Source organism: Gallinula chloropus, assembly GCF_964237585.1.
Source record: "Gallinula chloropus genome assembly, chromosome: 8".
Classification (NCBI taxonomy): domain Eukaryota; kingdom Metazoa; phylum Chordata; class Aves; order Gruiformes; family Rallidae; genus Gallinula; species Gallinula chloropus.
In genome coordinates, this window is record NC_140093.1 from 4,601,324 (window position 1) to 4,615,878 (window position 14,555).

At 48.9% G+C, this 14,555-nt stretch overlaps 1 protein-coding gene across 2 annotated transcripts in view; it reads left to right on the plus strand.

Moving 5' to 3' along the window:
• Positions 1-1,092: 1,092 nt before the first annotated feature.
• DGKD (diacylglycerol kinase delta) overlaps positions 1,093-14,555 on the plus strand; it is a gene marked incomplete at both ends in the record, with an annotated part of 54,204 nt that continues 40,741 nt past the window's right edge. The window contains one exon of one of the 2 annotated variants that reach the window (XM_084267491.1): positions 1,093-1,248. In XM_084267491.1, the coding sequence (XP_084123617.1) occupies positions 1,093-1,248 (156 nt within the window). Of the gene's footprint in view, positions 1,249-13,848; positions 14,193-14,555 lie in introns of those variants that run through there. The other variant, XM_084267492.1, reaches the window with a different exon arrangement.

Sequence of the window (14,555 nt, forward strand, 5' to 3'; positions counted from 1 at the left end):
AGGCTGGTCTTTTATTCTTCTGCCCTTCACTCAGCAGATGCTAACCCTTGTCAGTGGAAAAGAGGCCTCTAGCTGAAACTGTTTGTGTTTTATCTTTCCGTTCTCTTGGTTCTGATGTTCCATTGCTGTTCCACCCCATCAGACCTGCACCCAGCTCCTCCTCTTTATAGAGATTGTCTTTCCTGACTTTGTGCCTTTGCTGTGGTGGGACTCCATGTACAAGAAAGCCTGCCATCTCCCTGAGAGGGGTCTGCTCCGGCAGCAACAGCATGCCTGAAGCCGCTGCTTTTGCACATGGCTTTGTCAAAGGCAGTGCCTGTGTGCGTGAGGCAGCTGCTGCGTGGGCCTGGTTTGGGAGCAGATGCTTTCCCCTCGTGCATGGTCATTAATTCCCCGCCGAAACACTTGGCCTGGCCTGTAGCTGCAGCGAACGGGGCACTAGAGAAACAAGTGCTTCAGAGCTGAGTTACCTCACACGGACAGAGCCCACGAGGAGTGGTGTGGGGAAAGGCTGAGTCGGGCAAGGGAAGTTACATGCTGGAAAATAACAGGCTCCTGTTCTGGTGCTGGGAGTGGAGCAAGCCCTGCCATGACTGAAAGGAAGGGGGGGATGGAGCAGGTGCACGCTACCTCATTGTGCAGGAGGTGGGTACAGCTGTGCTTACTTGGGCCGGGGGAGGGGGTGGGGGGAAGTTATATGTGGTGTTCTATTAAAGCCCGTGGAAGGAGGGCAGCGCTGGCGCCCACCGGGGGCTGAGGTGTGTCTGGGGGCAACCTCAGCAGCGGGGCCCGAGCTGAAACGGTTTTCTCTGGCCCCGAACACCCACGGGAGTGCTTGGACTTGGGCTGCGGCCCGTGTGGACGATGCTCGGGGTGGGAGAGCCCGTGTCCCGCCTCAGCGAGCAAGCCCGGCCGGGCCGGGAAAGGCAGCTTGTCCTCCTCCCCTTCCCGCCTCTCCTCGCCTCAGCGGGTCCCTCCGGCTGCGCCATTGGGCGCACGAGGCGCAGCCGCCGCCAGGCGGCGCCTCAGGGGCGGGCGGGCGCCGAGCGCGGCGGGAGGGGGCGCCGGCCGCGCCGCCCCGCACCGTGCAGCATGGCGGCGGCGGGCGCCGTGCAGCCCCAGGCCGGGGCTGGCGCCGCCGCCAGCGCCGCGGCAGAGGAATCGTCGGACAGCGAGCCGGAGCAGGAGCCGGGCTCCCCGCAGAAACTCATCCGCAAAGTCTCTACGTCCGGGCAAATCCGCCAGAAGGTGCGTGCGGCGGGCGGGGGCCGCGGGCAGGGCCTCGGGCTCCGGCGGCGCTGCGGCCGGCTCTGTCTCCGCGTCTCCCTCAGCGCTGCAGCCGCCGCCTCCCCAGGACGCCCGGCACGGCCTGCAACGCGGGGAGCTCCCGCCCGCCACCTCAGGTGGGACCTCTGGGAGTTGCCAGAGAGCCCCCCGAGCTTCCCTCGGCGGCTTGCCAGGGGTCTCCTCTAGCCCGGCCCGCGGGGAGCTGCAGGCGGTCCCCCCACACGCCCCCATCTCTCTCAGGGACTTGCTGCGACGCCGCTCCCCCCTTCCCCTCCTCCTCCCCCCCCACCTCTCGGGGCCTGCCTGCTCGCGACCACCTCGCACACACCCCGCTCCTCAGGGACGTGCCGGCGGTTCATTCCAAGCCCCCCTCGGGGAGCTGCCGGCGATCCCCACAGCTCGCCCCTCAGGGACGCCGCCATTTCCTCGGCCCCCCGCCCGGTCTCCTCTCAGGGACGTGCTGGCGACCCCCAAACCGCCCCTCAGAAACCTGCTGACAACAACCTCCCCGGCGGCTTTTCATGGGTTTGCAAGCCCCTGAATTCTCCTCAGGGATCCCCTTAACGAACTGCTTCTCAGATGCTGGTTAAACAGCTGCCCCCGAAACGCCCTTTGGGGTCTCATAACGGCGCCCGGACTGCCCTCAGGGTGTCCTGGAATTGCTCCTAGCCCCCAGCAGGTACCATCCCCAAGCAGCCTTTTTGAAGCCATGTAGGAACCTCCTTCATAGCCCAGTTTAGTTCACCTTCTTCCCAGTGCCCCAGCTCACACCTGCCCAGGATTTTCTCTATCTGAAGGGTGATCCGTGTGCTCAGGCTCTACAGAACCCTGCCTTACCTCTTTCTTTCCTTACTCCCGAACCCCATAATACTTTCTTGGAGTTGTGGAAGTCGGATTTGAGCTCCTGCTCCCCAATGTTGCCTTCCACACCTCCCGCCCCCCCGTTCTCTCATACTTGAGCTTTAAGGACATCTTGTCCTTCCCCGCCCCTTTTTACCCATATCAGAGTTGCCAGGGGCTCCCTCCTCACCTCCCTGTACCTTCCCTGAGGGCCTCTGCACAGCCCGTTGCAGTGTGCCACTCCCCCCCGATTATTGTTGTCACATTCCTAAACCCCCCTCCTGTGACCCTGTTGGGCATAGCACAAGTAATCGTGCTTAGAAAGGTGCAGCCCCTACAGTCAGTGCATGCCTCCCTCACCATCTTCCCATCTTTTTTGTGATTGCATCCCAGTTTTCCCTGTCTTGTACGGTGCTGTTTAACCTTTCTGTAGCTGTATAGAGATGTGCAGCTTTGTATCTGGTCAAACAGTGGTTTTATTGCTGTGTAGCCTTTTCTACCCCGCTTCGCCTCCCTGCTCAGGTAGCAGTCCTTTCCACCCTGATTCCCTTGGCACAGTCAGATTTTACCCCTCTGTGACTCATTCTGGAACGATAATGCTATTTTCAACAGTAACAGTACTCTGCAACTGCAACTGTAGCTTCTCTGTAAGAGAAGATGCAGAGGTACCCTTCAGCCTTAGGCTGGGAACCACCCATAGGGAGTTGCCTCCTTCTGTACTATTTTTACTATAGCTGCACGATTTTCCTTTGTAGCCATTACAGTGCTGTGTAACTCTTGGATTGTTGTGTGATTTGTTTCTGCTTAGAAATACCAGGTTAGTTATCCTTCTGCTGTCACCCCTTCCTGTTGTCTCTGAAGCACGGGCAAGCACGGTTGCGGCCGCGTGGATGCAGGAGGCTTCCTCGGTGCTGACGCCGCGAGCTCGGTGTTGCTTGTCTTGTACTGAGAGCGAAGGAGAGTGACTGCCTCTGCACAATGCGGTGTCTGAAGCAGCATTCATAGGGAGCTTTTGGTTTTTGCTGGCTACTTTGCCCTGCTTTGAAATGCAGAACATTGCTTGTCGTCCTACATTAGTCCTGGTTCCGAAACCCCCTGTGACAAAGTTTGGTCACACATGAGGACTGTGCGCTCAGTTCGTTACGCATGGCGGGGCTGCTTCCTCTGTCTGCAGAGTGCTGCTGACATTGTCACTCCCTCATTGAGTGAAGGCACGGAGGGGTCTGGGCTGTGTGAGTGACGTGATGTGGTTCTTTGGCCACAACAGGAAATGGTGAAGCCCTCTGAAGGGGTTGATGCTCAGTGTGGCAAGCAGATCTCAGCCATGCCTGTGACCTGATACAGACCGTTAATCTGCTGTGAAAAAAATAAAATAAGCTTTTTGAGATCTTTTTCCACACATAGCGTGCTGAGTATCAGAAATGTATCTTGCTGGAGGTTGGATGAACCTTGTGACTTCTTAATGCTACTCGTGGCAGTGGTCCCACGTGGCAAGGGAGAAAGAATGCCATAGCCTGACTTTAATATCTGTGTGGTGGTGTCTGTGATAAGAGCAAGACAGCAACTTTCTCAGCACTACAGTGGGAGCTCTTGCTGAGAGCAGGATGTTGAGATGCTGAGGTAAAAGGTGCATTGGATTTTAGAGCTGTTTGAATACAGCAGAACGCATCCCCATGTCCCTGCTCAATCATTTGCCCTGTTTTACATCACTTCCTGCGTCAGCGTGGCTGGAAAAAGCCTAAACCAGCCACTTGTACTACGTGAACATAAACATGTTAAGAACAAGGATTATAAACAGATATTGTCTACAGCTATTAAGCCTCCTGTGTGTTAATCTGCAGAAGACCTTCAGCTAAACAGTGTCAAATTTTCCAAGTAAGCCCAGGTATTATGATACCAAAGATTGATTCGTTCTGTTGCTCGTTGGTGCCTTTCTGTTTCTGCACCATCTTTTCTGTATGTGTGCTTTTTCCTTGCCCTAAGGGCAGCGAGCAAAGACAACCCTGTGAGTAATCATAGTTCAATGTGACACTGAGGAGCTTGCTTTCTCTGTAAAGGCAGACCTAATGCTGAATTTGTCTATTGAGTGACAGGGTGCGGACTGCTCTCAGCCGGAGGAGCTGTTGGACAGGTCCATCAGAGTGACAGTGAGAGATGCAGGCAGACTTTTGCAGTGCCCTGAGGATACAAGTCTCTTCTAACCACATCTTTTGCTATAGTTCGCTCGAGACCATGCCTGTAAGTAGAGTTAGATCACAGTGGAGGCTTACTGTTGTCACAGCTTGAGTGTAGGGTCTGAGTTCCACAGAGTTTAACTTGTCACAGTCACAAACACTTTGAAGATAGGTTTTTCCTTCCTCTGGGGATCTCCTGGAGACAGTCCAGAGAAGGGCTACAAAGATGATTAAGGGCCTAGAGCATCTCCCCTGTGAGGAAAGGCTGAGTGAGCTGGGACTGTTCAGCCTGGAGAAGACTAAGGGGGGATCTTATGAATGTTTATAAATATCTGAAGTGTGGGACACAGGAGGAAATGGCCAGTCCCTTTTCAGTGTTTGTGGAGACAGGACAAGGGGCAGTGGCTGCAAGTTGGAGCATAGGAAGTTCTGCACCAACATGGGGAAGAACTTTTACCCAGTGAGGGTGAGGGAGCCCTGGGACAGGCTGTCCAGGGAGGTGGTGGAGTCTTCATCTCTGGGGATATTCAAGACCTGTCTGGACTCCTATCTGTGCAGTATGAGCTAGGGAGCCTGCTTTGGCGGGGGGGTTGGACCCAGTGATCTCAAGGTCCCTTCCAACCCCTATGATTCTATGGTCCTGTCACCTGTTTTCCCAAGAAATGCTAAAAAATAAAGCTGCTTGCTTACAGGACCATCAAACTTCAGTGAACTTCTTTCTGAGCCCACCTGTGGCGCAGCAGTGTTTGGCTGAAATACCTTGGTGTGGTACCATGGGGCATACAGGGTTGTTGGGGTGTATAGGTGCTGTGGCTTTAACATGCAGCATCTGAAGGAAATGCACAGCTAACATCTGTTTAGCTGAAATAATCTGTCTCCAATGAAGACACAGGGCAGGGGGTGGAGGAGTGGAAAGCCGAGTGTTTGGAAAGTGAAGTTTGTGATGTTCTTGCTTGTTTCTGGCTAGAAAGAATTTTTGGGCAAGAGAAGTGCAGGAGAAGTATGTTTAATGGTCCCCTAATGGTTATCATGCCGGGGAAAGGAAAAAGTCTTGGGTACAGCTGGTGGTGTGAGTGCTGTTGTCTGAGCTGGCAGGGCAGGAGGGGCTGTGTAGAGTGCCTCATCAGCCATTTTGAGACCCGTCAGACTTGTACCAGCATCCAGCTTCACAGTGCACTGCTTTCAGCCCCTCTCCCGGTCTTGGGCTGGTGTTGGTGCAGCTAGAGAAGCTGCTGGTCAGACTAAGGTAGAGCAGTTTTGAGCAGACAAAGATGAGGAAAGAGGTGATGTGAACTAAGGGAAGGATGGTGTGTGTGAGGAGAGGCGGTAGCTGGATGCTGGCTTCCACCGAGGACTCAGCGGGTCTCAGCTGAAGGGCTCATACCATCCCAGCTGTCACCCAGCATGAATGAAGAAGACACACTAATATCAGAAGCGGTCCTGGAAGGACAGGGGTGTGAAACGACAGCTCATAGCACCTTCTATGGGCTCTGACAGTAAAGCATGCTGCTTCCCTTGCACTCAACCTTTCATTGCACAGACCTCAGAGAGCGGCAGAGTGGGCGAACAGGCCGTCTTGCCGTTTCATTCATCGGTTCGGTATCATTTCCAGCCTGCCAGCTTTGCTGTGCTGCGCGCTCCGTTTGTTTTCCAGACAGGATTTCAGCACCGTCCTTGGGTGGCATCAGGAGGACTTCTTGTTTAGACTAATTCAGTCCAACTTCTGTTTACTTTTAAGAGCAATTTCTCTGTAACATTTTAGTTTTTATAGCCATTTATCATTGCCTTGAACTTTTTTAAGACAACTTTGCAGTGTATATTTCAACAGAGTTGCAAACAGAGTGAGCTGCTCTCCAAACTTTCCAGGATGTTGGGAAGCTGTCTGGCTCCAGTAGCAGAGTTACATCAAGCTAATTTACGCTACAAAAAGCAGGATAAGCTGACTGGAACTAAGTGTTAGGCTGCAGTGGACAGATTTTGTTTGGTATATGAACAGGCATGATTTCTGTGCAGTGCAGCACTCTGTGGCACAGATAACTTCTGCACTATGGGGAGTTGTGATTCTCTTTCTGATTAGTAGCTTTGCGGTCTGGGAGCCACCCTGGAGCATACAGGTGAGAGAAAACCAGGAGGAAGCACGATGTTTCTCCTCATTTTAGTGCAAGCTTCCAGCGCAGACTAAACTGAATTCTCAAACATATGGTAGGCAGCGTGAGCAACCAGAGAAAGCTCGTTCTGTTTCTCCTTGCATTGCCTAATAGATAAAATGTCTTTTTCATAGTCTAAAGAGGTGGTTTTTTTCTTCCCGGAGGGCGAGTGTTTGAAGGTTTACTGAGATGAGATTCGAGTGAGGAAACGGGGCAGTTGATTCATCTGGTGCAGGTATTGAAAGGGGTGTTATGACAAGAAGCAGTGTGTTTCAGTAGAGAGACACGTATGTGACAAATAAGGGGGAATCTTCAGGAATTTATGGCTTAATTCACGTTCTGTCTGTGGCATCTCCCACAAAAACATAGTCAAGTGTCTGTCTGCTTTTGATAAGCTGCCTTCTAGCAGGGTATCTAAAATGAGAGTATGTTTTAGGGGCTTCACATACCGGGACTTGGAGCAGCTCACACTTTAGTCCAGGTGGAAACTAGGAACCCTTCACTTAAAGAGAGAAAATTGTTGCAAAAGAGAGGTTCTGTGATTGAGCTGAAACTGAACATCTTGAGCACAGGTTTTAAGGACAGGAATTCTCTTGGATTAACTCCGTGGACAGACTAGTTCCTTCTCTGAGCACTAAGGAAAAAAGAATTTTAGGCTTAGCTTACATGGCTGTAAGAATGTTTCAGTCCCTGAACTCAGTCCACGCTATGTTTTGCATGCTCTTCAGACTCATCTGGTCTGACAAAATTTGGGAAGCCTCCCAGTGCTGTGTTACCACTGGTGTACTCTGAAGTTTGCTTCCCTGCTGGAGAGTTTTGGATGCTATGTGAAAGCAACAGCTGTTACTTCCTATTTAAAAAACAACAAAACCCAACACAAAACAAAGCACAAAACCACACACACTTGTAGCTTTTCTCATTCCTTCTAACTATAGCTCAGGTTCCAGGAACTGAAGAGCGAACAGTAAACTTTTGCGTGGTTAGAGAACATGGATTTATTTGAGAACATGGATTTACTTAGACCTCACTAAAAAGTACATTGCCAGGTTAGTAATTGCTCTCTCAAATAAAATAGGAGACAAAATAAAATAGGTATTAAAGTTTTGGGTTTTTTTTTTCCTTTTTGAAAATAAAACTAAGTAAAATATTTAGATTATTTCCCTCTGCCCCCCAAAAAAATCATTGCTGTTTTACTTTGGAAGCTATAAATGAAAGCTATGGAATGCCTGTCTCCAGGTTACCTGCTCAGAAAATCCAGTGTGCTAGGCAAGACACTGCGTCACTTTCTCTCTTTAATTACAAATCCAATGTGATTCTTTCTGAAATAGCAGCTATACCCACATACTTAAGAGGGAGCAGAAGCGAAATATTTATATTCCCTGTTTTCTTGAAAGCTTAAGGTTTGCACTAGGTGGTGTCACAGCAGCGTCAGAAATTTTAGGGCAAAATACTGTCCCAAGTATTCCTCTTGGAATATGTCTTTTCAAGGTTTTCAACTGCACAAGCCAATGTTTGAAGGAATTTTTAGCTGCACTTTAACCATTTGTTCCCTGTTCTTTCCCCACTAAGTGGTGATTGCTTCTAGCCTCACTAAGAATTTACCTAAAGTGTCTTCTAAAGAAAGAAGATGCTTCTGTTTGGCTCTGCAGCCCCGTGGGACAGTTACCAGGGATGGTTCAGCTTCAGGCAGACAAGTAGCTGAGGCAGCAGCAGCGATCCACATCAGCTGCACCTCAGCGGACCCGGTCTGGTGGTTCCACAGGGTACAGTGCTTGCTGTCCGCAGTCCCCAGGCTACATGTGGATGGGAAAGTGGTTGCCCAGAGGAGGAGGAGGTCCAGAGCCTGCTGCCTTCCTTTCGTCCAGTGGCTCACCTGCCTAAAAAATGGCCACTGCCCAATTAGGTAATTGATTACTATGCAATTACTCCGTTTGGATTGACAGGAAATCTTTTTGTTTCCTCACAGTCTTATTGCTCAGTTGGAAAGTTTTACCTCTGATACCTATTCTGCTGTTGTGGTTTGATTTAAGGAAGCGCTGTCTTGATGACATTATGCTTGCATCAATTGCATCGTGCTTGAGTCTCATGAGTTTTAATAAATTCTAGGGGGGAGAGGTGATACCACCTCCTGTTCCCCCTGCAGGGAATCAAGATACCTACCCATCACATCAAATGCACAAAATCACGTGGGGCATCCCCGGGGGAGCTGGGAACTGAGGCAGGTGGTGTGAGCTCCAGGGTGATGTCCTGACGTGTGGGACAGCCAACTTTGCCGGTTTGTGCAAGGCAGAAGCATGGCTGATAAAACAGGGAGGACATGTTGCCTGCTTTCCAAGATGCTCTCTGCTGAGGCAGACCAGAGCACTGTTTTCATACATGTAGATCTAGTGCTGAGGTTTTCTTAAAACCCCGTATTCTGGGAACTCAACGCCAGCCCCTTCTGATCTGTGTAGCTGAAAGTTAACAAAACGGTGTTCCCAGGGCTGTGCTGATCTTCCTTGTTGTTACTGGTGCTGGTCAAGATGTCTTGGCATGGTCAAAGGTATTTGCAGGACATTAAAACAGGGAAAATGGAAAAACAAATTAAAAACTTTGGAGTATCCTTTAAAAACTATGTTAAAGGGATGAGGAAAAAAAAACTTAAAAGCATAGGTTGTTTAATACATAAATATGGAAAATCTGATAATGACAGTTGCTACAGATGAGATAAAAATAAATTCTAAGATACCTTAAGTATTAATTAAATGGCCGAAGGCCAAAAGCTGCTTTCTGCTCTCCACAGTGTAATCCCATTGGAATACCAGTTGGAGTAAAAGGATCAGGATTTGGCCCTACATCTCTCTGCCAGCCACTACCAAATAAGGCTCCTTGCAGAATTCAGTAGCAGAGTTGATGGGAATCCAGACACAGTGGGAGGAAGCTGTTGTTCTCTCAGCCTCCTCAACACAAGGGCAAAGGATTCAATTTTCTTCCTCAAGGTACAGCTTTCACTTTCCCATGTCCTGAAGGCCTCATACCAGTGCTTTCCTCTGGCTTTTCCTTCCTACTTGGCCAAGATCTCCATGACATTTAGGAGTATGGGAAGGATGGGGTGGTTGTGATTGCGAGGATGAGATCCGCAGCTGTATTCTGGATGTGCTTCCCCTTACGTTCGCTGTTCGTGTCGTAGCACCGGTCGCGCCTTCCCAGCCCAGTAGTCTCATACCAAATGGCCCTGACATGCCGCTATGGTAAGTGCCTGGCTAATGCTACCCACCAGCAAAGTGGATGGGGTGGGCTTTGATGGGCAGCAGTGTTTTTTGGTAATAACTTGTGACTCTCTGAATGAATAAGAGCATTACTTCAGCTCTCTGGGTACATGCTGCAGCATTAAGGGGTTCCCTGTACAATGCTGTGATTCAAAATGAGGTTATTTGGTTGTATTTTACTAGCAGAACCTTGTGCTTCTGAGTTAATACAGGAGATGCTGTGGTGCTGGTGCAGGGCTGTGTGACAGGCATGTCTCAGAGCTGAAGGGTTCACAGCAGGACACGTTTTGGCATTTTTTGTATATGGGGAAAACACCCTGAGGCTCTCCAATGTAGTTGTGCATGTGGGGTTTTAAGATGGTAGAAAAAAATAACAGCGTGGTTTTCATGTTTGTCCTTAGGTGTATATAGTTCACCTCTAATTGGTGCCTTTTAAGAGATTTACTCCATCCTGAAGGTTTCAGGTGGCTTTTAAACTGTTGCTTTTTTAGCTTTGGTTATCTCTGTGGATGCATTTGAGCCCTAATCTTCCAGCTTTGCTTGTATTTTGCTGGGACGGCTTGAGCTTCATGCTCAGTTCCTCTCTTGTGATGAATGTGTTTGGGAAGGATGCCTGGAGCCTATCTATGGGAGGCATACTGAGGGCTCAAGCAGTTAGCGTGCCAGGAGTTGTCCAGCTACTAACTCATCCTGAATCAGAGTGTACTGGTGTGTTTTTCATTCTCTCTTCTGAGTAGCTGACCAGAGTATTCATCTATTTTAAGTACTTCGCTTGGAGCTCTCTAACTGAGCTCATTTTACCCAGGAGCTGCGTGATGATATGCTGGTATGTAGTATTTCCTTTCCCATGTATGTGCAAACTCTCTGCATGCTTTCAAAGTCATTTTTTTCTGTGTGACTTTGTTCAATTTAGGTCTGTGAGGGCTCGTCCCTTTTAGAAGGGAGTTATTCACAATAGTAGCAGCTGAACATGGTATTGAGAAGCAGCTGGTTCAAAGACCTGTTCTCTGTTTCCTGGCTGCAGCCGTAACTAATGAGAAATGAAGTATTTGAGCATTTGTTTGTCTGTTTTATTTGCTGCAAACTCCTGTTTTTCACTGCTGGTCTGGAGAATATGCTTGCATTTCCTGTTGCAGCAATATCTCAGCTACCCTATGGATGGACCGAGGCACGCCGTTCTGAGTTGTGTTTATCTTAGGAGCTGCAAGAGAGGCTGTGTACCGAGAACTGTCGGCCGAGCTCGCCCCCAGTCTCTTGCTGGGTGTATGCAGAGCCCAGCTAATTCAACAGCACTGGAGGGAGGCTGGGGAAGAGGGACGATACAGAAGGTGGTTGTTAGCGGAGGTTTTGCAGGCTTTCCCATGTGGTTGTGTAGAGCTCTGTGTGAGAACCTGACATGGGTGCTTCCCAGTTGATAAACCATAGGTTATTAAACCAAAATGGTATTAAACAGTGTACATTAAAAGCCTAGGCAGTACCCCCTTCATCAGTGGAGAGCTCAGAATCTGGTACTGGGACTCGCAGCCCTAGCGTCTATTGTGACATTTGATTCCCGCTGCTGCCCTCTGATTTTCTTTCCCTTTCTTTACCCCCTCTTCTGGAGTCCTTTTGCTGCATTGAGGTCCCATAATGTCTTGTCCTTTTGATACCAGCGGAAGAAATCTTTGTTCAGTTTTCTCTTTTGTAAGAGCCAGGCACATTTAATGTGAAATTCCCACACAGGACTGTGCAAGCTGGAAATTCCTCGTGCTCCCCTATAGATCTGTATAGCTCGCTGTGTGTCCCATACTTGGAATTGCTTTACTGATCCAGATTCCCCCCCTCCAAGCTTCCTGGAGTTAATTTCCAGGGTGTGACCACTGTCTGGGGGAAGGATGTTGCTCTCGGATTAGCTTGTTAACCCCTAGCCTTTTGACCTTGCATGTCTTATTCTACGGGGTTGGTGAGATTTATTCCTGCAGTTTCTTTGTTGGGATTACTGTATTTAATTTGATTTCTAAATGATTTTTTGGTCCATATTTATGACCACAAAGAGCTTTTATGGAGCCAGCTGCTAATAATGTTCTGCCCACAAACAGGGTACAGCACTCCGGATTTGTACCTGCAGGAATATCTCACAGTATTTAAGTGACTGCAGATCTGCTCCCATACTTTTTTTTGCCACAGTTTACCCAAAGTCAGTGACTTGAGGAGGTTCCTTGATCCCTGGGCATCAGCTGCCTGTAAAATTCCTTAGTAAGCATATATAAAGATAGCCTCTCAGTTCCGGATATGCTTTTTCATTGTGATTTCTCCTTCTCCCTGCATTTGGTGCTTTCTTTAGTGAGTTATTTGTTGTTTGGCCTCTGTGCCCTGTGCATACAAATAAAAACAGTCTGTGCCCTGAAGTTTTTACATTCTGAAGACACATGGAAAACGGAGAAATCCAGATGTGGAGGACTCTGGTATTTAGGATTCTGTAGTTGCTGTCGAGATAGCTTTAAATGTGTGTGCTTTTATCTGGTATACGTTTCTTTTCTGCATGAGAAATAAGTACCAGTGGAGCGGAATTTTTCCTTCAGATATGCTGCACTGAATAACTGTCCCTAAGAATATGTCATGAGCTCAGCTGTAAAATAGGTGGCATTGTTCTTCCCCTGCCTGTATCGAACACAGTTTGGAGCCTGCCTGTGCCAAAGGACGCTTGCCAGCCTGACAGCTGGGTACAGTTGATAGTTGCCTTCAGTCTAGCTAATAGAATTTTGTTTCCCGGATTAGGAAATTAGCTGTGTCAAGGGCCCAACTTCCAAACAGGGCAAGAAGCCTAAGCTTTGGTAAAGGGCAGGCTGCTCCTGTGTTTCATGTAGTAAGTGGGAGAAAAAGGGATGCCCTCTGAAAGTAGCTGAAATCTGACGTGGTTGTTCTTAACTTTTTACCAGATTCATTCACGTTATCAGTACAGAAAGCATTTCATCTGTGTACGCCGGTTCTCTGATCTCCTGATGTGGGTTAGTGGATACAGAGACACCTCAGACGGGTAGTACTGCAGAAAAGGCAGCCGTGCCTGCTGCTGCTTTTGTGAATGACTGCTGTTAATCGTTTGGCTGCTCGTTCTAATGAAGGGGACTGCGTGAGAGGGAAACACTGAAGCACAAGGCTCTCCCTGTCTTCAGTCCTTATTTTCAGTCTTCTGAGTTGTTTGAAACCGTTCCCGTTGAGGTCAGGGGCGAAGCTTTTCTTTCATCAGTTGAGGAGTAGGACTAAACCCTGCACCCATTTTGACAGGGGAAATCTGAGGACGTGTTATTTCTCTTCCTAGAAGTCAAGTTTTAGGAGGGGATAAGTTGGGGGAAGGGTTGTGTATTGCTCTCCGTGAACTGTATTTTTTTCTGCAGGAAGTTGCTTTTCTTCAAGGCCAAAGATAAATACTGAAATGCTAGAAATTTCCTAGGCCCTGCCTTTCAGCTGTCTGTGTTCTTTGCAGAGACGCTCAGGACTCTGCTGCGTGCAGTGCTGCTTTAAATGGTCAGTCCGTTCAGTAACCTTTTGTGCACTGTCTTGTAATATGATAAAAAGAGGGTCACTGGTGAAACTGGTAGCACGTCAGTTGAGGCTGGATCCAAGGAGGTCCTTCATTATTTTTTTTTTTTTAGCAGTGCTGTGTGCCCATGGTGTGCCATGCCACAGGACGCCACGCCGCAGGGAAGCTCAGCTGGATAGAAAGCAGCCTGGAGAGTTCCATCACAAACATTTTTTATGTTTATCTGTGATAGGATGTACGTAACCAAACCACATGATGTTTCAGGGCAGTAGCTTTTCCCATAGGATCCAACACTTGACACTAAAAATAGATTTAACTCTTTTATTTCTTTTTTTTTTTTCATTATGGGAGAAGTAATTTTGCTTTTGTCTTGATGAAATACGTGGCCAGAAACCCCATCAGAGCAGATCTTCAATTGCAAAAGCTGCAGAGCTCCCCTCACCCCCCCAGTTAATCGCGCTGGATGTCGCACACTGTCAGGTCCCTTTCGCTGTTAATTCCCCTCAGATGCATTTCCCCGCAAAGCAGCAAGTCCCTGGGCTGTAAAACTAAAACAGAGGAGGAGAAAGGCAGCGATCTCTGAATCATTTCATAAAGTCATCTTGATCTTATCTCCAGCCCTTTCCGCCCGAACCCACCAAACTCTTCTGAGCTGTGTGCCTATAAATAGCACAGCTGCGCTCGTGCAGAGATGGGCAGCAGCTCGCAACCCGCGGCTTGTTTTCTCTGAGCAGCGCGTGCATGTGAGAGCTCGCTTCTCACTGGCCTTTCATGTCTGAGTTATGTAGCCCTGAGGTTTTCTATAGATAGAGCCTGGCAAATGACATAAGCTACTACTTTAGGGAGGGGCAAGGTGACCTCTGGGATTGTTGCCTTTTGAGTTAAAAAAGAAAAAAAAAAAAAAAAGAAAGAAAAAAATAGAAAGAGGGTTCTGTTTAAAAGAGGAATGGAGGAGGAATGCACATCTTGTGCAGAGGTGAGTGAGCCCTGCCGAGGCGAAGGGATGAGCGTGGCAGGTGGGAGCTGTGGGAGCTGAGGGAGAGCAGAGGTGTTTTGCTGTGAGTTATTGTTCTGGTGGGCTGGGCAAGAGTTTGACTGGCCAGAGTGCTGCTGTCCGAGCTTGGGGAGTGCGGGGCTCTGGCTGACCCCAGTTTTAGCATGTCTGCGAATAAATGTAGCAGCAGAGCTCTTAAATCTCCTCTTGCAACATGCTATTTTTTGCTCCGGCTCCTGGCTGACTTGCTATCTTTGGGCTTTGCGTCCTGGGAGTCTTCCCCAGGATTTTTAATTCCTCCTGGACTTCGGTTCAGGGCTTTGCAGAATTCTGTAGCTACTTTCT